We start from the raw sequence: 26,723 nt of genomic DNA on the forward strand, positions 1-26,723 counted from the left end.
AGTCCTACTTCAATCTGTTAGGTTCATCTATTCAATTTTCTTTCTTTCTTTTCTTTTTTCTTTTTCTTTTTTACAATTCTTTTTCTTGAATACAGAAAGAGAAAAATTTATTTTTATTTTCAATTTTTATTAAAAATATTTTTCTTTAATTTTTATTACTATATTTTTTACTTTTGTGTAAATTTTTTCAAATTCTACTTTACTTCCATCATTTTATTTTAGTCTACTACGGTGTATTCACCTTTTCAAACAATTTCCTTTTTTTTCTTTTTCTTTTTGTCTCTTTTCTTTTTCTTGAATGCAGAAAGAGAAAAACTTCATTTTTACTTTCAATTTCTATTAAAAATATTTTTATTTAATTTTTATTACTATATTTTTTGCTTTTATGTAAATTTTTTCAAATTCTATTTTACTTCCATCGTTTTATTTTAGTCTACTACAGTGCATTCACTTTTTCACATTTTGAAACGATTTCTTTTTTCTTGTTTTTTTCTTTTTTATCTTTTTTCTCTTTTTCGTTTCTTTTCTTTTTTCTTAAATACAGAAAAAGAAAAAAACATATTTTTAATTTTTATTAAAAATATTTTTCTTTATTTTTTTCTACTATATTCTTTGCTTTACATTTGTGTATATTTTTTCAAATTCTATTTTACCCCCATCTTCTCATTTTAGTCTACTTCAGTGAGTTCATTTTTTCAAATTCTCAAATGATTTCCTCCCCCCCCCACTTTTTTTCTCTAATCTGTCAAACCACTTTCAATACCCAGACCAAAACACACATAGGATCTAGCATCATCTATTCGATTTGTGTGTGTGTGTGTTTCATTTTTCATTTTAATATTTTCATTTTAATTTATTTTAATTTCAATTTTTCTACCTCATTAATTCCTTTTCTCCCTTCAAAATGACAAAATGAAGGAATTCACCCCAAAACAAAGAGCACGAAGAAATGACAGCCAGGGATTTAACCAACACAGATGCAAGCAAGATGTCTGAACCAGAATTTAGAATCACGATAATAAGGATACTAGCTGGAGTCGAAAATAGATTAGAATCCCTTTCTGCAGAGATAAAAGAAGTAAAAAATAGCCAGAATGAAATTAAAAATGCTAGAACTGAGCTGCAATCATGAATGGACACAGTGGTGGCAAGGATGGACGAGGCAGAACAGAGAATCAGCGATATAGAGGACAAACTTATAGAGAATACCGAAGCAGAAAAAAAGAGGGAGATTAAGGCAAAAGAGCATGATTTAAGAATTAGAGAAATCAGTGACTCATTAAAAAGGAACAATATCAGAATCATAGAGGTCCCAGAAGAGGAAGAGAGAGAAATAGGGGTAGAAGGGTTATGTGAGCAAATCATAGCAGAAAACTTTTCTAACCTGGGGAAAGACACAGACATCAAAATCCAGGAAGCACAGAGGACCCCCATTAGATTCAACAAAAACCGACCATCAACAAGGCATATCATAGTCAAATTCACAAAATACTCAGGCAAGGAGAGAATTCTGAAAGCAGCAAGGGTAAAAGTCCCTAACATACAAGGGAAGACAGATCAGGTTTGCAGCAGACCTATCCACAGAAACTTGGCTGGCCAGAAAGGAGTGGTGGGATATATTCAGTGTGCTGAATCAGAAAAATATGCAGCCAAGAATTCTTTATCCAGCAAGGCTGTCATTCAAACTAGAAGGAGAGATAAAAAGTTTCCCAGACAAACAAAAATTAAAGGAGTTTGTGACCACTAAAACAGCCCTGCAAGAAATTTTAAGGGGGACTTGCTGAGGGGAGAAAAGATGAAAATATATACATAAAAAAATTGGGGGGTTTCCTATTGTCTATTATATCTAAATAAAGATGTTAAAAATTGGCCAATTTGAAGTTGATATAGCTTACTTATAAAATATAACACAGCACATCTTGAAAGAGAAAATGCATTGTTTTAAATATTGAGCCCTTTATTGACTACACTGTGGAACATAGTATCTTGAAATGAAACATTAGTGGGTTTTGTTTTGTTGACATTTTCATTTATTCAACTGAAAAAAAAGTCAGGAAATTCATCTGATGACCAGTAGTAAACTACCAGTAAATTAGAGCAAATACAGAGACCAGTCTTTGTTTGGACTGATATTCAATCAACTGGTCAGAAAAGGCTTTCTTTTTGTAGAATCATGACGTATTGACAGTCACCAAATAGCACTGGGCTAGGAATTCTCTAGAAATAATTAATGATTTTCATTTTACACATGGAATAGTCACAAAACATAGATGGCTTACATCAACTCATCATATTGGCCCATCCTAAATTGCTCTAAGATTCAGAGAAATGGCTATTCTTTCATATGTTGTGCAAAACTTTCCCTAAATATCTGCTCATGCTCAATAAAACTGACATGTCACCCAAACATTCTTTAATCTCACTGTGACATATAAATGGACACATCCATCATACACACATGTATAATTAGGTGACTCAAGGAATATGCAAAGATGGCAAGAAACCATTCAATTCTTTGGTTATGCTCTACTGACAAATATATATTTCTTGGCAACTAGCCAATCGGTTTTGGAAATAATATTGGACCATGACCCAATAAAGTCTAACAACCTATCCCTTGCTTTACATGCACCATTAGGTCCTGTCACCAATCACCAGTCATCTCCCTAGGGCATACACTCCTTTCTTTGGAAGCATGAAATGCCCCTAGATAACACTGCCCTTCTCCAGAGAAACACATTTTCCACTCAACTGCAAGTCTTGATTCAAAGCTAAAATTAATGCAGGCAGGCAATTTAGGTCTCTTAGAAAACTTCTTAGAAATGACAAATGTATGTGATGTTAAAGCCATCCAATATGTCTGCATGCTGCCTTATTAAATTACAAACACCTGGCTTATTTATACAATGTATCCAATGGCTTACAGATTAGGATCCTAGAAATAATACATGTCTTATAGCAAAAAATATACATATAATAATCCACCTATAGTTTATATAAATGATGAAATGTTTCTGAATATATCTATATATCTATATATGTACACATATATACTCTGTGTGTATTTGAAGAATCAGCACACAAATACCGCAGTCCTTCATTGGCTCTTCCACTTCACTGTCAAAGACACCAGATTTCAAAGTCTTAGGAGCAGAACAAAGGTCACCGCTGAGGACAAAGAACTGGCTTGATGCACCTTCCCTTGTGAAGGACCAGGTTGGCGGGACAGTGGCACCCTGCGATGCATGGCTTATTGCATGGACCGATCTCATTCCAGTTGTCACAGGTCTTGGCACATCCCGGGCCACAGGTATCATACACAGCTCCATGCTTACACTGGGTGGCTGAGAAAAGGAGACACGGGTGAGACGTGGAGAAAGAGCCACGTAGATTCAACCTCGGCCCAATGCCATCCTGCAGGCTCACGTCACCCACTGCACTGGCTCGTCCAAATAGCAAACATCCAACGTTCCTCAAATACTCTGGGAATCACCTGCCCTTGAAAAAACAACATCAAAGATCCACCTGCTGGGCTAGTGATCTTCAAAGTAAAATAAAATGGAAAGCTTTTTATTCCCAGGGAAGACAAACTACCCATTAGTGATGCTACCGGGAAGTCTATGAGGTTATTTGGTTATTGAGAACAGTATGAAAAATCAACTCCAAATTGTGCTTAGAGCTATCAAGTTGTGATAAATAGGAATATTTTGTGCAGCCCCATCAATATTCAAATACACAGAATTACACATACAGGAAAAAAAAAAAACCCTACCAAGCTTACTGGAAATACACGACATATTTTAATCATAGTGATCAATTTGAGGCAAATTAAAGCAAGAGTGGGGTAAAACCAAATAGGGAAAAATGAGACGAGTGACTGGACAGAGGGAAGTAGGTGGCTGTCTGGCCACAGAGAATACAAAAATGACAAGCTAGCCAAATCATAACCAATTTGCCATCTTTGTTTGCTTAGAGCTAGAATGATTTTGACAATATTCTAAGAGTTCCTGAAAACTCATGAAGAGATTTGTCAGGAAAACAAACATTCTGGAAGTTGTATGACATACAAATTTTCCCATCTGAGTTATTTCCAGTGACAAAGAGGCCACCCTCTATTCTCATGAGTAGGAATGTTGGCACGTGTAGGGATTTAGAAGAGGGACTTTCCAAGAATACCAATAACAATCTAACCTTCATTTGAAGTCGCTCCAAACAAATTTAATAACAATGGAAGAGTATCAGTTTAAACACCTCTATTATAGCTTATGCAGTTTGCAAAATAATACCTTGCAAAGATTGGAAAGAATGTAATTGTAAAACTGAAAAATAGGACTGGTTTTCAAGCAAGTGGGCCTTATATTGAATCTTTCAAATTATATAGAGTTATCACAGAACATTCATGTTTGACCACATCTAACTTACAATAAGGCTCCTCAAATACCCATTATGCTAGTTAAACACAAATGAGAAAAGGGGTGCTGTGTAAAGAGTAGTCAATTGTCACTCACAAGTTCTTCCATATTATTAAAAAACTGAACCGTATGAAACACAGAATTTTGAAAGGCGTCTGAGTGAAACCTATTTTATAATACTTGGCTCTATAATTATCATTTTTCTGTATAGATTCTAATTTCCATATTAAGCTTTGGCATTTCTATCCTTGTCCTAGTTGCCTAAGCTGTTAAATAAACTAAACTAACTGTTACCAACCACCTGTTTTGAACAAAGCCACTGTATACGATGCTTTCTTGGTAGAGATACACGACATGATATACCAATTGAGGGATGGGTTACGGGAAGCTATTGCCAGCCAATTGTATCAAAACATCAAATGTGGTCTTACTGGTTCTATGCCTGACTTACTCTCCCCTTTTTGGGGTGTTTTCTCAAAGGTAACTTCCTATCCAAAACAGTAGCCTCACATTCTCGATTCCTTTTCCATATTTTTCTTCTTTATACATATCACTACCATTTCTATCATTTGTAACATGTTTATTCTGTCTTCCCTCACTAGAATATACACTCCTTCAGGGCAGAGTTTTCATCGAGTCTCCCACTGCATCGCTAGCTCCTAAAGGGCATTAGGTATGGAAGCCAGCAATACATACTTGCTGAAAAAAAAAAAAACAAATGAGTTATGAAACAGATCTAACTACACCAGAGAGCGGATTGGACACTTTCCATTTGCCCCTCTAGACCTACTCTCTTTATTTCTTGAACCTGCTCTATGTCTGTGCTCTGTGTTGATCTCTAGGGATGATTTCAACTGGCTCACTTTTGAATGGTGAACACTAGTTGGCAATTGGAGGAAAGGAGGAGAGTGAGGTCCAGTTGCTTATTTCCTTAGCCCTCTCCTTCTGGCGTCACTGTGGGCCACTGCACCCCTCAAACAAATGTCACTGTTCCTAATGAGTAGTTTTTATACTCTACAGAGCTCTCTCTGTCCCCGCTTTCTGACAGTCAACCCCTCCCTTGCTTCCCTTGGCCCAGGAATGATAACAGCCTCTCTGTTATGACAAAGGGTATGATATAATAAAAAATAAATATTTAGTCTTTGTCCCCGGTTCCTGGCACATGGCTCCTAAAGTCCATGGACTCTCTAGAGTATTAAGGGTCTATTGTATGCTAATGACAGGACTGGTGGCTAGAGGACCCTAGATAGCTTCAGGATGTGACTGGTCACCAGAAAGACCAAGGCATGATTAGAGGGTTGGAACTTTCAGCCCCACCACCCAATCTCCAGGAAGGGGAGAAGGGGAGGATGTTGAGTTAATCACCAGTGGCCAACGATTTCATCAATCGTGCCTGCATGATGAAACCCTTATAAAAACTCCTAAATGACTAACAACAAGGTTCAGAAAACTTCAGAGCTGAAGGACATATCAGAGTATTGGGAGGGTGGTGGGACCGAAACACCTGTGTCAGGACCCTTCTGTCTCTTGTTGTATGCACTTCTTGGTCTATTCAATGGTATCCTTTATAATAAACCAGTAACAGTAAACACAGTGTTTTCCAGAGGTTAGTGAAGTAGTCTAGAAAATTGTTAAGTCTGAAAGGGAAGGGGGATAGTAAGAACACCTCCCTCCCCCTGCTTTGCAGCCAAGGCACACAGAAGTGAGGTTAACCCGAGGACCCACTACTTGCAACTGGCATCTGAAGCGAGGGCAGTCTTGTGACACTGAGCCCTTAAGCCTGTGCAGCCTTGTGCTAATTCTGCGTAGTGTCACAATTGAATTGAATTGCAGGGCATCCAGTTGGTCTCTGAAACTTTGGAGAATTGGTTGATGTGAGAAAAAAGCCCCACGCATCTGGTATCAAAATATCGTGAGGAAGAACAGCTCATTTCCAGGGCCCTGGGCTTTTCTTTGTTATTTTCCTACATCCTGCTTAATCCTTTATAAGACATCCATCTATTAAACTTACTTCCATTAGTAAGTTTGAGTGCGCCACTTGTTTTCTGCCTGGATCCCAAATGATACAGTAGATAAGCAAAAACTTAGTATTACTCATTACTGCTACATTCCCTAACATCACCTCTACAGTGTAACTGTATTAAGTTGCTTCGGCTTTTCACACTTTAATCATATTTCTTAGGCTACCAGGAACTGCCTGTAGCAAAGTCAGTCCTGAGACCTAAGCTCTGCCTTGATCTAGAGCCATCACCTAGCTTGGTGAATGTTACTACATCCACCCCAACTTCCCCTGTTCTAGACACTCCCCAACCTTTTCTCCCACCTCTCTTATCTGGGTGAGCTGTCCCTTGACTGTATTCACAGAGCACCCGCTGCCCACCTCCATTTCTGCGTTTGCAACATGAAATTATAATCCTCTCTCCAGCTTAATCTAGGCTACGAGAGGGAAAGGCTATTTTGTTTCTCTATTTTCGGCAGTAGTGTGGTGTTTAACGTGCAGTAGGCACTTAGAGGACCTGCATCGATATATGGATGAGTGAGTGGGTAGATCAACATAACTATTCCTTTAAATCTTGCTTGCTTTTTGGATAATCTTTTGGCTTTTGATAGATCCCTTCAAAGTTGTTGTTTTTTTGTTTTGTTTTTTGTTTTTTGCTTTTCAGTGGCTAACAGAATACCCTACACGTTGTATATGCCTAATAATTTGGAAACATCCTAGCTGAATACCATATTCACACACAACAACTATGTCCATGTGTTGTTATGTTTCCGTGGACCAATGGTGTTCAAAACTGAAAATCAGTTTCATCAGGGAACTTCCCGATACCTGACAACCCCTTAAAAAACCTAGCCCAGGTTATTTTATTTATTTATTTATTTATTTTTAATTTTTTTTTTTTTTTAACGTTTATTTTTGAGACAGAGAGAGACAGAGCATGAACAGGGGAGGGGCAGAGAGAGAGGGAGACACAGAATCGGAAACAGGCTCCAGGCTCTGAGCTGTCAGCACAGAGCCCGACGCGGGGCTTGAACTCACGGACCGTGAGATCATGACCCGAGCCGAAGTCGGACGCTTAACCGACCAAGCCACCCAGGCGCCCCTAGCCCAGGTTATTTTAATATGCAGTCAGAATTGAGAACTAATCCTATAAACAACCCTCACATTCATACTTCAGTCACAGTAGAGACTCGTGTCTTTTCAGCAAATGAGAAGGCAACTATTTCCAAAGGGGAGGTAAGTGCACAATGGAAGCTCCTACTGTTTCCCATCATCTTGCACCTAAAACCCTACTGGAGCCCATCCTCAACCTCAGGGTGCCCACCCTTCCTCATCGATGATTTTAGGTCATCTGCACAAGCACCCTTAACTCATCTCCCCACTGCCCCTGCTCCACATCTGCACCCATCCTTGATTGGCCATTCCTGTTTTCTGGCCCATCTCCTCCAGGAACTTGCTCTATTCTTTGTCCTTCTCATTGAACATTAATCTCTGTTGGCTCCGCTTCCAAATATTACCAACATTTTCAGATCAACACTAATCTTTGACAAAAAAAGATTTCTTATCAGACTTACTTTCTTCTTCCTTTTACCTCCAAACTTCATAAAAGACTTCACAGTCATTATATCCAATTCCTCTGCAATTAATCAACATGGGTGATCTGTCTTTCTTTCTCACCTACCACTTTACTGAAGCAGTTCCCACCAACATTTTCAGTCATGACTATATCCACCGGCATCCCCATTCTCCTATAACCTCTCCACAAAATATTTGGCCTTATTGTCTACTTTATCTTTGGACATTGAATTCTCCAGGCTCTTCTGCTAACACTTGGAGAACACCTCTCTCTTGGGCTTCCTTGCCTACTCCCCGGGCATTACAAGTTCCAATGACCTCCAAGACTCTTCCCCTTACCTTGTCTCGTCTTCTATCAGTTACTACAGTTTCATCTCTAATTTCTAGTTCTGATTCTCTTCCCAATCTATCTTATCATTTTCCAAGTCTTAATTCAAATGGCACCTCCTCCAAGTAGCTTCCTGGATCTCCCCCAGAATGTCCTTCCTCCCTCTGCACCCCACAGCACTTTTCACATTACAGTTATTTATTTGTTTTAATCCCCCATCTCCAGTGCAGCTGTAGTTCTTAATCAGAGAAGCTTATAAGAGTCCCCTGAGGATCTTTTAAAAGATATTTCTCAGCCCCATTCCCTGAAGATTTTTGCTCTCATTCTGCATTGGGGCCCAAGTAGCTGTAGATTTTTAAATTCCAGGGGTCACTAGGACAATCATCCCCGGTGGAAGAGGGTAACCTGCCAAGGCCCAGGCTCCTGTGGGCAGAGTCCCTTCTACCATGACCCAAAGTTCTGGCACAGGGCCAAGCACACAGGAGCAGCTTATTAAATGTTAGTGCCTGTTGGAGGATGACTTAATCTTAATGATGCTCCATCCATCATCTCATTTCCCAGTGTGGATTACATTTGGCTGGCCTTGAGTTCATTTTCCACTCAGCTGCTTCCAGAAAGCCTCTTTGAACTCACTTCACCCTCTAGATACTTTGTTTCCCTTGAAACCGTGCAGAGATCACTTGCAGTACGAAAACTTGATAGAATTTCCTCTTTCCTACCTAGGTTCTTTCCTTTCCCCACATTCTCTCATAGACACAAGCTCTCCCATGTCTCATCCTCTCTCTGACCTCTCAATTCTTCCTTCTGGCTCTACCACTTAACTTCCTGATGCTCTGCTGTGACATTTCACCTTTGGCCAACTGAACACTGATTATTTCTCTCACGATCTACGGGGAGAAAGTAGAACGTAGAAAATGCAGAACCACTAGGGGGGAAAAAAGGTCTTTTCTCATTGAACAAACACCATTGCCATTTCCATTTCAATTAATAAACATCTCCCACGTATCTGCCACGTGGCTGGCATTCTCTTAGGCCAAGGAATCAAATGTGAATCAGGTATCATCTCTGACCTCCCATTACAGGAGCCTGGGTTTACCACCGAACAGGTAAAGGTGGCCCATAAACAGATTTTTTTTTAATTTTTTAAAATGTTTATTTATTTTTGAGACAGAGGAAGACAGAGTATGAATGGGGGAGGGTCAGAGAGAGGGAGACACAGAATCTGAAGCAGGCTCCAGGCTCTGAGCTGTCAGCACAGAGCCCGACGCAGGGCTCGAACTCGCGGACTGTGAGATCATGACCTGAGCCGAACTCGGATGTCCAACCAACTGAGCCACCCAGGCACCCCTAAACAGATTCTTAATAAAATGCAAGATGCACTATATCAGATCGTGAGAGCAAAGTACCATGGAGGAGTAAGAGAGAGACATCAACTTGCGGTTGAGGGGATGTCAGCATCTAGGAAGACCTCAGAGAACAGAGCCCACTTAGGTCTTAAAAGGTGAGTAGCAGCTGTCAGACAGGCTGTGGTGGGAAGAGCTCCCCAGGCAGAGAGAGGGCAAGTGTGGGATGCGGGCAACAATAAACTGCCCGGCTCCATCAGGGGAAGGGGGTCTCAATTTGGTAGGTGGGAGCACGGAATTTGAGGAGGGAGAGATGGGGAGACAAAGGCAGACAAGTAGGCAGGGGCTGTGAATCTAGGCAAGGGGGAGTCTTGGAAGGGTTTTAGCTAAGGGATGCCATGATTAGATTTGCCTTCAAATTGGTCATCAACTGTTACATGATTCTAGAAAGTGAATACTGACTCCGACCCTGTTTGACTCTTCTGTGAATTCAATGTTTTTTTTTTCCATATATATAAAAGACAAAAGATATATTATTTTCAACCGATTAGGCATCTGGCTCTGGATTTCAGCTCAGGTCATGCTTTCACGGTTGGTGGGTTTGAGCCCCATGTCAGGAGTACTAAGAGTGTGGTCTGCTTGGGATTCTCTCTCTCCTTCTCTTTCTGCCCCCTCCCTCTCTTTCTAAAACAAATAAATAAACTTAAACAAATAAAAAGATAAAAATAAAACCTAACTGTGACCAATTTGAACATATGCATTTAAAGAAGGATTCAACTGGTTAAATAATTTAAAACAGAAAAACCAGCCAACTACCAAAGTGATTAGGGTTGGCATGCATTTGTTCTCTAGGGGACACACAAGCAGACACTGTGTAATGTGTCCAAGCAGCATTATGTGTTACTTCACGTGGTAACTCAGAAAAGCGCTGGGTGTTAGCTTTATCAATAAATTCAATAAGCACGGCTCTGTGCCCTCTGGAACCCCACTGCCTCCATATCCCCTACTGAGTGTTGAAGATCCCCGTACTGACTTTATCTCCTAATCCTTTACAGGAGGCACCCAGTTGGCCAAGGAGAAGCTCACTGTGTATAATTAAAGCCGTTGCTACAGCAAAGGGCTAGAAGCACCTGGAATTTATAGAGACAAACAGAGGAAAACCTGCTCATAGAACCCAGCAGGCTATCTGATGTGCTATAGAAAGACACACGCCACTTTGAGTATCCCAGATGCTTTTCCACTTATAAAATGCATTACCGAAAGTGCACTGACAATTAGTGTGGGCTACAGGGAGGTGTCAGGAAATCTACCGAGAATGGCCAAGTAAGATGCGAGGGCAAGAGCATAACAAAGTTACGGTCAGAGACTACCAAGTGACAACTATCAGTGATAAGGCACAAATGAATAGAAATCAGAAAGACCTACATAACAAATATTTGAATACATTAGTTGATGCTTATGTAAATACACATATAAATATATACTCATATTTGACTATATTTTTCCACAGTGCTCTTGCTGGTCTGTTTTCATAATGATTAACTACAGAGGCTGTGAGGCAAATTTACCTGGGTTTCATTCCCAACCTACTCATTTTCTAGCTCTGTGGCTTGCAGCAAATCACTTAAATATTCCAAGCCTCAATGTCCTTATCTGTAAAGTGTGGGTAATAGAATGCTACCATATAGATTATAATGCAGAATTAACAACATAAAATGTCATAAAAGTGCTAGTGTAGTCCTTGGGGCAAAGGAAGTGCTTAGAAAATGGTGACTGTTAATATAAACGGTCATTATTAAACTTTTATTCTAGACCTTTATGATGGTCCTTTGCATAGTATATTATATTCAGTAATTCACATGCTAAGCTTGAGCTCCGTCAGTCCTTTTTGCCACACGCAGTGGGCATACGCTTTGTGCTAGTAGTCATGATAGTGCTAAAATCCAGGCTACGTTTGGAAATGTCACTTGCTCATTCAGAGTTTCTTGCCTGGCTGGCTTCTTATTTGTTCGACCTCCAAGCTTTTTACTCTGCAAAATTTCTCTTCTCTGTATTAAGTGCCCTTATGTGCTGTCATAAGTCGAAAAGATCTGGGAGCTAAAAATAAGTAAAGGGTACTCTTATAGTCTTCAATATTCCAGATCAATTGGAAATGAATCCACTGAAAGATGCTGCATGTCTCCGTAAATTTATTTTTCATGTGCCAACTGTCAACCTGTGCAAGTGCATTGTGTGTGTGTGTGTGTGTGTGTGTGTGTGTGTGTGTGTGTAAAGGTTCCCCTGCAACTGCACAGAGTTATACTTCACTCAGATGCCTCCATTAATTTTAAGTGGTAAATGAAATCTTTCGAGAGCCATATTCCTCGTCCATTAGAAAAGTAATTTTAGCTCCTGAGATTTGGTCCCTGAAATCAAGGGGAATGCGTAGTCCTCAAATGGTGTACTCAGACGGTGCTAAGTATAGCTGTGGGCTGGGAAGAGAGGACTCCTATATTCTGTATCTAATATAAGCCTTACCACAGCACTACCACAGCTAATGAAGTTTGTAAGTTTCTGCAGAGCCCTAAATTACAGCAGGATGGATGGATGGGACGTGGCTCCGTATAGCTTAGTCTTTTTCTGATAGATTCAAGGGAAGGAGGACTCAAAGGAGAGGAAGGGAGCTAGGAATATTCAAGGCGTACTAAAAGGACCTGGTCCCACAAAAACATCACTTTTACTATGCTACCCCACACTGATGCATTAGGCGAGAGGTAAGCTATTCCGTCTTACTTTTTAGGAGCCTCAACCACACCATGTTATTGAGATAGGGAACCTGAAGGACTCCATAAAAATCTACTTTTTGCTCCCTTTCCTTCTTCTATTCTTGCTACGACCTGCACCCGTGCCCTACACATGCCTTACTTTATGTCCTCCTTGTAAGGGATGAGGAGTTAATGATTTCTTTGGAATCTTTCAACACAATAGATAATACCTAAGGAATGATAGGGTGAAGCCATCATGTTCATATTCCAGATCACTGGCACTAGACATCTTGAGGACGCCAAGGTCACCTGGCTTCAGGGGATACATGACTTATGATGGACATCAGGACACTGTCCTTGTTCTGACCAGTTCCCGTATGCCCAAGAGGACATGTGCAGCAGACCACAATCATCAGTAAAAACTCCAGACCCCTAGCAAAGATGAGATTCATCTTCTACTTCCTTTCTGAGTCTCCCGGATGCTCTGTCTGTATCTGCTGTCTCTGTATCTTCAATAAACTCTGCTCTCACTTTCTGCTGGCTTGAGTTTGCTTTCCATCCTGTGCGAAGCCAAGGACCTTCTTGCCTGGCCCTGCGGGACCCCCCTCTGCATCCTCGGACCCAGTTCACCAGTATCACCGTGAGTTATTTTTATCAAATCAATACTCCTTTCAGAAGGGCAACATTGATAGACATTCTTGCCATAGAAAGTGAACTCAGATACAAAGACTGGACTTGGGTTTGCAGAGAAGAGAGCAAATTCCAAAACGGAAGTTAGAAGTAGGTAAAAGGGCTTAGTGCTTTTCATGGACACAGACAAGTGATTTTGTCAAGGGGCAGCTTGGAGAAGTTTTAGTAACCCCCAAATACCTGTCATCCTACTCCCTCAAAGCTACCCAAGTAGGCATAAAAATTAACTCAGTGGTTTCAACTCTGGCTACAAGTCAGAATCACCTGAGAACTTTTAAAAGCTATATAAGGCCAATTAAAACAGGATATCTGGGCATAGGTTTCTTGTTTATCTTGTAAACTCCCTGGTGACTCCAATGCCCAGCCAGACTGAGACTCACTGGTCTAAGTAAACAAGATGGCCACTCAATGAAAACACAGCCTCAAGGCAATCCTTCTTGACCTCTCTTCCAACCAGGTGACCTCCACCAATATAGACATTCTAGAGTTAGCAGTGCCATGAACTGCCTTTTTTCTAATATCAGAGCTAAGGTTATTAGGATTAGTGTAGAATTAGTGCAACCCCCCTGTGTCTTCATTCCAGGCAAATCTGGCCCTTTTCGGAAAAATGTCTGCCAACCCTTGAAGTAAGTGACAAATACTCAGCCATCTCCTCTCCAGATCTAATTAGCAGCAGTAGCTTCTATGAGGTAGACACTCTTTCAGATGTTTCACATACATATCACATATCACTGATGCGTATCACTCTGCGTCACAGATATTATTGTAAAATTCCAAAATACATCGGGAATCTCTCTTCTTCTCTCCTCATACACTGCCTCCATCTTAATCCAAGTCACCATTGTTTGTTCACCACCACACTCCTGCCTGGTCACCTGCTTTCAGTTTGCCCCGGCCAATCTATTCTCTACACAGTAGCCTGGACACAGGGTGATGTCTAGAAAGCAGAATGAGGCTTGCTCAAAGTCCATCAGTGGCTTCCACTACTCTTGGAATAAAGGCTACCACCCTCCCAAGACCTGCAAGGCCCTGCACGATCCAGCTCCTGCTTCTACTCCACCCCCATTTTATGCTTCTTTCCCCTGCCCACCATGCTTGAGCCACACTGACTCCCTTCCAGTTCCATAGCATGCTATTTTATTCCTGCTTTATGGTCATAAAATATGTTTCTTCTGCATAGAATTCTTGCCCTAACTCTCTTCAATCCTTCAAGGCTCCTATCATCACCACAGAGAAGCCCTCCCTTGTCACCATCTAAATAGCCACCCATTCCCTCTCCATTTGTCTTTTGTGCTCTGCCTTATTTGTTTCCTACATCACACTTAACATACTTAGCCAGTATTTTCTTGTAGAGTTACTATTTTCACCTGGTTCTCCTTTTGGACTGCCAGCACCTCAATGACAAGGGCTTCGTCTCTTAAGCTACCAGAGTACTCACTGTGTTCAGCACAATGCCCAGCATGTAGACACTTTGTAAGAAATATTTCTTGAATGAACAAAGAAGTCCATTTTACAGACATCCAATAAGCTAATTAACTTGCCTGAGATCAAAGGACTATAACAAGTATTATAAAAATCTATCTCTCAGAGGCAAAAGAATATTCTGCTAGGGTTTAACAATCTCTCCCTTTCTCACACACACACACACACACACACACACACACACACTTATCCTGAAGACCTTAAATGACTGTAATCATCATGAATATTCTTTGCGCCACATATAACCTTAGCCACAGCTGTGATTGTCCATGTGCTAAGTACATCCAGCTGATAGCTTGAGGTTGAGAGGATTTTGCAACAGTGGAAATCCTTACATTGTTCAAATGTGCTTGTCACAAAGCATTTCTCTTAAGTGCTTTCTATCCTGCCTAGTGGGAAGCCCTTGTGTTTTATCAAGTTGCAATCCAGTTGGACTATTGATGGAATTTCCCTTTGGCCAAGGGGGAATGTGGCCATTCGTATCAGCGAGTCTCTTTCATTGCTATTTTGGGGATTGTAGTGAACTTCTGATGGATGGGGTCCACCAGGAATTTCTCACCTGCACAGTTCTGCTGAGGCTCCCAGTGGACACTGATGCCTTCTCTCTGGCAGGCCCGGGTATATGCCAGAAATGACTCGCAGTAACAGTTTTTATGGACTGGACATTCACACATGTCTGTCACACAGGACCTAAGGAACCCAACAGAAAGAAGTGAACATGTAAAAATATCAAAGTATCAAACACCCTAAATGTGACTTGCAGGAAAGGGTAGGTAAGTGGGATGTCAAACATTGATTGGCCATGAAAGTTTGCTAATTTAGGTTGGAAATCTAAAAATGGCATAAAAGTTTTCCATGAAACCTTATTGGGTACCTCTGAAGAAGGTGATATTAGGTTCCCTTTCTTCTAGAGGATTGTCCAGTAGAACTTTCTGCAAAGACGGAAATGTGCTATAACCTCCACTGTCCAAAGTAGTCTCCATGACCCATATCTGGCTGTTGAGCACTTGGGATGTATCTAGTGTGTGTGAGGAACCAAGTTTTTTATTTGATTTAATCTTAATTGACTGGGATGCAAATAATCAATATGTCTAGCGGTTGCCATGTTGGAAAGGCAGCTCTTAGACTACAGTCACCATCCAAAGTGCTGCCATTTTATGAATAGCTCTAATACAAGAATAATAGTTTCCACTACAATATAACCAAAATAGCGCCCAGTATGATAAAAGTATAAGATCCCAGGGCTTTCTGAAGACATACAATTAAGATTCGCTTTGGCGATATCTTAGAATCTTAGTCTCTTGAGAAACACCGATGCTCATTCTTTAGAATGTGGGGTGACAAATTCCAAATAAAGCAAAACTTCCAGGCCTCGAGTTAGACCGAAAGATAAAGAAGGTTGAGCCAAGGTCTTCATAGCTTAAGTTTAATTTTTTTTAATGTTTATTTATTTTTGAGAGAGACAGAGATAGAGCATGAGTGGGGGAGGGGCAGAGAGAGAGGGAGACACAGAATTAGAAGCAGGTCCCAGACTCTGAGCTGTCAGCACAGAGCCCGACGTGGGGCTCGAACTCACAGACCATGAGGTCATGACCTGAGTTGAAGTCAGATGCCCAACTGACTGAGCCACCCAAGCGCCCCTAGCTTAAGTTCAAATGTGGAAATGATGGGCCAGGACATGAAGAGAACTGAAATAGGCTTCAACATAAACCAACAAATTTTCAAGCATGTCGACCGCAAAGACACAGTGATGACCTTACATTGGTGTGCAGTATTATCGTTTACAAAATGCTTCCACATGCAGTCTGTCACTGAGTGCTACACAGGACAAAGCACAGTCCCTATTTTGTAAATAAACAGGTCATTTTACAAATGAATACATGGGCCCAAAGTCACGTTAAAAAGAGGCAAAAGGGTGGACTGAATCACATCCCCTGAGACTACTGCTCTTCCTGTTATTCCACAGGACCACCTTCATCTTCACCTTCCAGCAAGGTGGAATTCTAACAATTCTGACTTAACAGTAATGCAAGAAGCCCTCAAGATTAAGAACGTGAAGCTGCCCTTATTTTTTTCATAACCCTTGCCAGCAAAACCTCTTCCTTGCAGAACCAAATTCAAGGCTGAAAGCAAAAGCAATTAATGATAATACTCAAGATTACAAACAGCACGGATGATCTTGAAAAGTGACCAGAATATGATAATCCACTGTGAATATGCCAGCATTTTCTCTTGGCATGGGACGTGTGTACACATCTGATTACAGAGAGCGGCCAGCTAGCTGTGTGTAAGGGCTGGAGCGCTGCCTGCTCCCAACAAGAATTAAATGGCAGAAACCATATTAAAGAATCAATAGACTCACCGTCTCCCTGCAAAGGTATTACAGCCCAACTCTCGAGGACACATCCTTGGAAATATGAACTAACAGGGACAAAAGAGGAACAGAACTGAAACCTAAGGAGCCTTCTCCATGTCATCAAGTGAGAGATTATTTGGTGACTGATGACTTAAGACAGAAAATTATTTGATGACTGATACAGGACAGGAAAACAGATCTCTCTCTTCTCCGGAATAATCAAGACTGCGTATCTTCACACCTCCTCCCACGTGCATTACAGAAATCCCATGGAATCCTGCTCACTAGAAAACCCTCTCTGGTACCCGACACCGCGCTGTGCCTTTAAATTTGTGCAGAGCCTCCAGGCTTCTGACAAAGGCAAACGAAAGCCTGTTCTTAAAATGACGACGGCCTCTAAATGTCTGACTATGAACCCTCCTGAACGCCATGATTGCGATTGCCTTTGTTGTTTTGATTTTTATTTCAGACCAACCCTCACCCGTCACATTCCGGCGCAGACTTCACATTATGGCCACATTTGGGCTGCCGGTGCTGACCTCTCAGCCCACCTCTGCTTCACTCCCAGGACTTCTGTCATCCACCCTCTTCCCTGGCCCATAGGGTGCGGGTCCCTTTCTCTGGCATGACTCCCACTGATGTGACGGGGATAGAGCGGGCGCCGAGGGGGCCTGGTGGAATGACAGTCCTTGTGTGGGAAGGAGGTGGTCTCCACATGAGGAAACGTGTCCCCCGATTTGAAAAAGCATCTAACGTGACTCTGTAAAATTGTATGGACAGTAAACAAAATTTAATTTGGGTGAGGGAAGTGAATGTTTTCCTTCTTTTTTATTTCTACCGGTTGTCTTAGGAAGCTGTTTATACAATTTAAAATAAATTGCGGGCAGCTACATCCAATTCATCGAGACTGTTGGGAGAAAATGAGGTAGGCACGCATTTAATGTTGAAGCACACATTTACTAATCACTGCATATAAGTATTCCACCTCCACAATATGCCACTCACTACGCAGATGCAGTGAACAATGTATCTGCCCTTTAAAACTAAGGACGACTCGAGCTTATTCTATTACTTGGCACTCATGAGGAACAACATTTGAGGAAAAAGCATGTGTCAAAGCCACCCATCGCTTGAAATATTTCACATATATTTAAAGGCTTGAGAGATGTGTTTTGTCACGGAAGTTAAAACTACAAGATGTCTTTTTTTCACTTGTCAAGCTGATGAGTTTTATACACAAAATTGTACCCAGGGTTTGTGAAAGAATGGAGAAATAGATGGTCCCTACTCGGTGGGCAGAGTATGTAATTGTTAGCTCTCACATCGGGCATTTTGCCGTCGTCAGCTCTTACGCGGACTGTCTCATCTAGTCCACACGGCAATGGGACGTGAGGCAGGTCTTATTACTGGCCCACTTAACATCTGGGGAGACTGCAGCTTGGAGGTGTTGGCTTGCTCAAGGTCACACGGCTGATGACAGATCTGGATCTGCAAAACCAGGACTGTACTTCAGGGCCTTCTCATCTCAACACCCATAGTAATAACGACGACTGCATTAGAAGATCTTTCTAGGGGACAATTGGGCAATACTTATAAACAGCCCTAAGAAAGTTCCTCCCTTTGGCAGGGAAATTCCATACCCAAGAAAATAGTAATGCATGTGGACAAAGATTCTATAGATGGGGGTTTTCATCATAATACTATTTGAAATAAAAAGGAAGGCAGGAAGATGGCCTGTAATAAATTGCCTATATATTGCCTAAATTGCCTATAATAGAGGCCTAGTTAAATACATTTAGGTGACCTCTATATCCTGCAGACATTGCAATGATGTTCTGGAAATACATTTTAAGATATGAGGAAACACGGAGGAAATATTGACTGAAAAAGAGCAAAACTGTGTTTCAGTATTGCGTGAAAACAAGTAAGAAAACAAAAGTAACTGAAAACAGATATGGCCAAATGTTCACAGCGGTCTCTAAGTGGTAGAATTGTGGCTGTTTTTATTTTCTTCATATCTGAATTTTCTATAATAAACACATATCACTTTTCTAAAATGATAAATCAACAAAAAGAGTAACATGAGACATATTAATATTTCAATCAGAATTTACGGACTAGAGTGAGAAAATAAAGAATAAGGAATGGGAGGAAATTAAAATATCCATTTGTAGGTCTTAGTTGCTGAATATTTCTCCAGCTAACACTTTCCAGTCTGTATTGGTCTGTGCCTCCGACTCAGGTGTTGATTCTATTCACCGTGTGTTATTCTCAGACTCCCACCTCATTGGTCTACTGATGCTATGGACTTGACATCCAGATGGATGGAATGGATAATGGGATAATTAGGTATGCTTCTGCTGGAAGGAATTTATTAAGAAGAAGGAACTTATTAAGAGAAGCAAGCATCCTCAAATGCACTTCAAATTTCAGGGTTGGGCAAAGCAATTGTTATTCAAGTGTTCAATTTGCGTTTATCACACTTAATAGTTCAGTATGAGAAAAAAATCTAATTTATGACACAGTGGAATTGAATTTTTATATGTTAATGGAAGATTGTTGCTCTTCCCCTAGTCCGTGTGCACCAATACTGCGCATTTATATTCATGTTATAGGATGTGTAGAATTTTATCACTCTTAGTAGTTAGTAAGATTTATGGCTTTGGTTTCCCTGCTTTCATGGCATTATTGTGTCCCAGTTATGTTCTGTTCGATGTTGAGCTCCTGGTCAGGAAACACAGCTGCCCAGCGCTCCAGGGGGAAAACACAGGTTGCATTACAATAGAGCTTTTCCAGGAAAGCTCTACAGGTAATACAGAATAAAGGCCCGCCTATGCAAGCCCTTTAAAGCAGGCTTTCTGCCACAGGAGCTTATGAATGTATCTAGAAATGATGTTCTGATTTATCCACCCTGCTCCTGGCACCTTTCCTGACAGCAGAGAGGTACAGGCAGGATTCTTGTTCCTTGGGGCACACGTAGCTGTGCAATGCAGCGACATGGAGACCTGTCTCCGATGCCAAGGGGCACGGCAGGGTGCTCCCGAGCTGATGCCGTGCTGGGCAGCACTTTGTCACACACCAGCTGCCCCCTTCTCTAATTATTTCATGTACGGTTGTCATGTCTCAATAAGACTCTTCAAAGGCCTCTCCTCACTGCGTCCAGCACAATACTGTCAGAACCCACCTGGGGTCAGTTCCCTCCCTGAGACCCAGCTTATCATAATTTACCTGCAGGGAAACTTGCATCATCTTCTCCCCTCCATTAGGTCACAACCACTGCCTCGTGCAAAGCTCTAGAAAGAAGCCACTAGCCACACGGAGCTGTTTAAGTGGAAATTTACATTAACTACGAGGAAATAAAATTTTCAATTCACTTCCTTAGTCACGTTTCAAGTGTTCAATGGCCATGTGTGGCTAGTGGCCACCATGCTGGACGGTGCTGATCTACACAAGTTCCGTCATGGCAGAAGGTTCTAATGGATGGTGCAGCTCCATCTGTGTTGGGAAACCATTCCTGCTCTCCTCAGAGAGGTTTGCAGATGTAGTGATATCAAGATCACGCTCACTCCTACTCTTACTGGGCACCTACAGAGAAAGTTCAAATTCAAGGTCCCTGGCGATCTAGATCATCCCTTTTTCCTCCCCACCCATTCTTTTACCTGGGCATAGGCAATGTCTCATTAGCCCTCAGGCTTCCTTCCACCTAGCCATTCCTGCCTTGAATGTGCTTCCTTCTCTTCCCCACTGGAAGAATCTGATGTCTATCCTTTAACATTCAGTCCAGCTGCTCCATGGCGCTTCCTGACTGGCCCAAGAAAAGTTAGCCCCTTCCTATTGGGTCCTATCCCCTCTACATCTTTATCCTAGCACATACCCTCTGAATCCCAATTACCACTTCCTCTGTGCGGGGGAACTGTATCTCGTTCATCCAGCCAAACAGTGCTTTGAACAGGCAGCTCAGTAAATATGCGGTAAATCACCCAAAGAGTGAAGAACAGTCTGATAACTTCTGCCCAGCTTCCACAGGGCCACAGTGGGACACCGATATTTGAAGAGCGTGAATTCCACCCTTGCCCCAATCCTCGGCCGGTGCCTATCCCAGCCCTCCACCTGGGGCTGCTCACCATAGCAACCTCTGAACTAAGCTGCTTCCACAGGAACCTTGCATTTTCGTTTTCAACTTCTTACACGCCTCTGCTGTATCCCAGGGGGTTTTCTTTTTAATTTAATGAATGGCAGAATAAAGAATTTGACCAGAGAAGGCTGCCTTCATGACACACTTTCAGAAAAGCATATATTCAGTATCGTAAGAACAACCTATAGCTCTTCGTGTTATTAAAAAGGCAAGCCTCCAATACTGCTAAAATCAAAACATCCAACATCTCTCTGCCTCCTAGCAACAGCAGGCCGAGTAGTTTTCCCTCTGCTTTTTCTGCATGAAGGCCACCCCTGTCAGAGAGAGGTAAGCGTGCATGTGTTGGCTACCCAGAGTTTTGAAAGACAGATAGATTAACCATTGGGAACTCTCCCCGCTGCTTCTGGGAGAACAGACGGGCAAGCCAGGAGCTGCCACAGCCAGCACCATGTGGGAGCCAGAGGCAGAGCTTTGGCTCTCCCCTCTGCCACCGGGAAGGGTCTTTGGCTGCACTACGTTGTTCTATTTGGAAATCAGCCTTCCTGAGAACAACAGTAGAACATGGCTACATCTGGACGATCACTAGAAAACCACACTGGGGTCATATGGCTTTCCTTGCTCCATGTATCTAGGAAGTTCACAGAATCAAGCGAAAGCATCTCAGGTTGGTTAGTGCCTGGGCATCCCTGGGAAAAGGGGAAGGGAGAGAATTCAGGAAATAGTCCTGGCTGGGTGGACAGAAGTGTGTTTAACTACCAAGAGACTATCAATAGAGACTATTAATAAATTCACTTATACTGTAATCCTTGAAATTCTGCCCCGACCTCCCTAACCTGAATTGCATGAAAGTTACTAGAGGAGGTAGCCATAAGAAGGCATAGCCATGCCACATTAGACCTAAGGAAATAACTTCATCCCTGGCTTTCTAGTGCCTACATCTGCTCTCCTCAATACTACATGGGCACCCTCAGCAATTCGCATAAAAACAGCATTTTGACATAAAAAAATAGGGCCAAAAGATTCAACAATGGGACACATGAGGTCGCTCTATTGAGGTGTTAATAAGCTTGGGGCAAACCCGCAGAGCCAGCTGGTAGGGAGTCTGTACTGCTCCTTCCAGATCCTCCCTGAGCCAGCCATAGTTTGACATCATGGTGGCTTAAATATTGGCGAGAATATCTGATATCAAATATTGGCTTAGCTATTGGCTCTATGGTTGCCTAGGTTTCCAGGATAGCACAGCAAGGCCAGGTATTTCTGGATGAGCTTATTTATTTTACAAACTCGATCTAAGGAGACGGGGCAGGAGAATCTGGGAGTCTACCTGTTTCTCTGGTTGTGGATACTGAACTCATGTGCAATCCAGCCTCATTAGATCTCCCACACAGACCCACATACATTATACCTTTATTCCACTCCTAAGTGCGAAGAATGAACTCATTGAGCCCTGTTTGTTCAGACGGAGGCACAGACATAAACAGAGGGACGCACCTTCAAACTCCAAATGACATAAAGAGTATTCTGGGCAGGAAGTCAGTGCAATGGGATACTGAAGACTAATTCCATGGGGGTGGGTAAGGGTGTCTAGAAGTCTTTGCAGAGTAGGAGAGACATGGGAACTGGGTCGTGAAGGAAGTGTAGAATTTTGCTCCATTACAGAATGAGGAAAAGGGAATTTCAGGAAAAAGGAGGAGCCTGATTAAAAGCAGAGTTTCCAAACCACCAGATCTCAGATTTGATGCTCATGTGGTCCAACCTCGAAAACTAAAAAATGAAACAAGACAAAAAGCCCATGACAGTCACACAACCTGTTTCTGAAGACCACGTTTCCTCACACGGCAGCACATCAGGTCTGTTGTTAAAACATTTCTTTCGGGGCGCCTGGGTGGCTCAGTCGGTTGAGCGTCCGACTTCGGCTTGGGTCACGATCTCGCGGTCCGTGGGTTCGAGCCCCGCGTCAGGCTCTGGGCTGATGGCTCAGAGCCTGGAGCCTGCTTCCGATTCTGTGTCTCCCTCTCTCTCTGCCCCTCCCCCATTCATGCTCTGTCTCTCTCTGTCTCAAAAATAAAAAAAAAAAAAAAACAAAAACCATTTCTTTCTTCTAGGGATCCAAATCCTCATAATTTCCAACCTTACTCATAGGTGTGACACTCATAGGTGCCACACAGAATCAGCCAGCGTGCTTGTGCCCGTGATGACTTTTCAGTTATCTTCCCGAGCTCCCCCATCGGCCTTGGGCGTTTGCTCTTTCTGCCTTGACAAGAATAAAAATCCGACTACCAAAGTAACAGGGAAAAACCTACTGAACTGCTTTCATAATTATTCACAATGAACCCCTTTTCTTGATTGCCTGCACTCTGTTCTTGTCACGTATACATTGCCTACTTATATGTATGTAGTTCCGGTTTAAAACCTAGGGACTCTACATTTTTTACCTAATTTACACGCTCTAGATACTGAAAAATATTGATTGCTTTAACTCTCCAAGGTTATATTCCCCAGGAGGCAAAAGGTGCTACCCTGCCTGGCAGATACTAGGGTGGCACAGGAGTTCCAGAAATGGTCCTCGGCCTTGGACACCTTTCTAAAGCTAGAGATTGTTTTGTGGCTAACACAGCAGGCACAGAGACCCCCTTTAAAGATAGCAATGCTTATGATTTTCCATAATGCCGATTTTAACGGGAATCCCTTACACTTGCTCTGAGCAGAGAGCAAACAATCATCGTGCATGTTCTGGAGCCTGAAATATTTCCTCCTTTGATAAAGCCATCTATAACACCATCTGTGGAGAATATATTCCCCATGGCTCATAGTTAAGTTTTCTTGTACCTTATGGCTGGGGAAGGTATGTGCACCATCCTGCTATTTGCTGGACAGACTAACATGGTTAGAAAACACTTCTCTTGGGAAAAAATGAGATATTTTTGCTAGAGTATGAAACACTGGCTCCACAGAGGGAAAAGATGACCATGATTAGCAAACATTCGCTAGGTTGTCACTCTCCCAGGGATAACTCATTACTTCAGTTTGGGCAAAAACGTCTAACAATCCAGCCAGGGAGAGAGGAAGCCTGGTCACTACCCCCCTCTAGTGGCTGAGAGTTAGAGTGCCAAGTAACCTTAATTCTTATTCCAACGTTTGCTTCTCACTCTACTTTTTTTGAGGGGGAGGCTGACTGATAAAGCAGAACATAAAAATGGCTGCTCATCAGAAAACCGATTACTCTTCTCTTAAACATGTTCAACTCATCACTGTCACGTTCACTGTAAAACAACTGTGAGGCTGGCTGGTGGACTAAATCCCCACACAATCTAAAAGTCTCCTGGTTTTCTGCCACAGAGGCTAGAAGAACTGAGGCACTCCCTGCCAGAGGGCAGGTGAGGTGGAGCATTGGTGGGAAAAATCTCAGCTTTTGTACTTTTTGCAAAATCTCACTCTACCCATGCACTGGATCTAGCTTCGCATACTCTGTTTTTGCAAAGAATCTCAAATACAAAAGAGCACCCGACCCTGCACCTAAGCAGGAGGTACCACATCTGAGGTGGTAACACAATCAGAGGCCAAAAGCGCAGTGTGTTGACAATGTTCAGCCATGTTCCTGCTTCTTAATTAGTAAAATGGTGGAATCACTGTAGTACTGGCATTCTAGGACTCTATCTAAATATGAACTTGCCCAGCCCTCAGCCAGCCTTAACATTAGGTGATATTCACACTTGGAAGATCTTCCAGAAAGAGAGATCGCTCTTTACCGAGAAAAATCTCCGGGTGCCTGGGTGGCTCGGTCTGTTGAGCGTCCAACTTTGGTTAGGGTCATGAGCCCACGTTGGGCTCCCTGCTGTCAGCGCAGAGCCTGCTTCAGATCCTCTGTCCCCCCCTCTCTTTACTCCTCCCCCACTCATGCTCTCTCACTGTCTCTCAAAAATAAAGAACATTAAAAACAAAAGAGAAAATAAAGTCTCAATATCTCTTCTGTGCGGCAAGCCCAACTCATTCTATTTCTACCCCCGACATAGACACACATCACCTTTGAAATCGTTCCATTCAGCTTGACAAACACTGTCTGCCGTGTGCAAAAACACAGGCCGGGCTCGGTGGAAATGCAGAAGGAAAGAAGACCCTGCCTTCAGCTTGGAACTTTCACAGAGTCATGGGGAGGGCAGGGCGAGACTGGGCAAGGCCACAGGCCGCAGGACTAAGGAGGCTCAGTCTGGGGCTCCTGTAGGTGCGGGACGGCACTCTAGGGGGAGCTCCTCCTTCAGCCGTGCTCCCAGGGCACCCTGCTCATCTCTGGACCCTGGGGGAGAGGAAAGTGCTCCCACAGGACAGGCCATCAGGGAGTCCGCAGAGGGAGGCAGCAAGGGGCAGCAAAAAAGCGCTCCGGAGTTCCCACACCTGTGGGAAACCCCGCCTGGGTTACTTGGGGCACAGCCTTCCCCCTTTCTAGGCCGTTTTCCCCCGCATCATCGCTCAGAGTGTTCTCAAGAAAAGTCAAGTGAGAAAACAGACTGTCCGGTTGTGACGGAGGAGAGAGAAATTCATCCGCACAGCCGCATGCGGGCTAGCGATGGGCGCCAGGCAGAAACCAGGGTCTCCTATCTTTGCCCAGCCGAAGCGCAAAGGGAGAAGGGTGCGTAAGGGGAGCTTTGTTTTTTTCTCTCATTCCAGGGTGGCATCCCCCTCAGCGCCATCCTCGGGGACTCCCAGCCCCAGTAGTCCTCTGTGAAATCTTGCCATTGGTGGCCCAGCGTGCCGGGACAGGTCTGCGGGTCTAGACCACGGCCGCCTGCTGAGGGGTATGAGTGGGAGCGCGCCGTCACAAGTTGGCAGTGAGGAAAATCCAAGGAAGTGAAGGCGCCCAGCATCTGGAGGCCACGCCCCAGCCATATGCAGCAGCCACCACCAGCCCAGATGCTTCAAAGGGGCCGATCCTTACAGAGGCCTTGTTCACATTAGGCAGTGGAGGCTTGCCAAGTCCACAAACCCTCCACCACGTGCGTTAATAAAAGGGCAGAGTGGTGGCCACGCCCCCCAGAGGATGCATCGCTGCGGTGAACTTTTTCAGATGCTGGGTGCCTTTCATCAAGCATCTTCCCGCTTTGGGCTCCATAGCAAACCAGTATTCACATCCAATCACTGCGCTGGGACGGGGGTTTTTTGTGCTCCATACTCTGTGCAGCTTGGCTGTATAGGGAAAACTCAGTCCATAAGACCTAAGAGGAGAATTATTCTTGAGGGGCCCACCGCACCCTCATCAACGGGGGATGGCGCATGGCCATTCTCAAATCATGGAAAAGAGATTCAGAAACCAGACATTCCCCAAACCCAAACCATAAACACCATGGGCCAACCACCTTCTTGCAGCTTCCCACCCTCTGCTAGAATGATAGCATCCTCATATAAACCCCAGGGAGATGGAAAGTGAGGCCTGTTTCCTAGAAGCAACTGAGAATATTGCTTTGAAAGCCCCGGAATATTCATAGCCCTGAAAGTGGAAGAAGTGGGGTAAGGCAACATTTCCTCAGTGCCTGCTGTATGCCAGGTGTGTTGCTTATATAAGCACATATAATTTCGACTGCAAAATTTTTAACGGAAGAGGGAACTTAAACCCAGAGAGATCACAGAGTTTTTTTAATCGCCACACTGGTAGTAAGTGACAAAG

General features: G+C 42.9%; 1 protein-coding gene across 3 annotated transcripts in view; it reads right to left on the bottom strand.

Moving 5' to 3' along the window:
• Nucleotides 1–1,932: 1,932 nt before the first annotated feature.
• BMPER (BMP binding endothelial regulator) overlaps nt 1,933–26,723 on the bottom strand; it is a 252,642-nt gene continuing 227,851 nt past the window's right edge. For all 3 annotated transcript variants that reach the window (XM_040472282.1, XM_040472279.1, XM_040472280.1), the window contains 2 exons: nt 15,133–15,263; nt 1,933–3,344 (listed from right to left, as the gene is read on the bottom strand). In XM_040472282.1, the coding sequence (XP_040328216.1) occupies nt 3,163–3,344; nt 15,133–15,263 (313 nt within the window). In that variant the 3' untranslated portion in view covers nt 1,933–3,162. The remainder of the gene's footprint in view (nt 3,345–15,132; nt 15,264–26,723) is intronic.

This window comes from Herpailurus yagouaroundi, unplaced genomic scaffold (assembly GCF_014898765.1).
Source record: "Herpailurus yagouaroundi ecotype Mexico unplaced genomic scaffold, PumYag 100, whole genome shotgun sequence".
Lineage (NCBI taxonomy): Eukaryota > Metazoa > Chordata > Mammalia > Carnivora > Felidae > Herpailurus > Herpailurus yagouaroundi.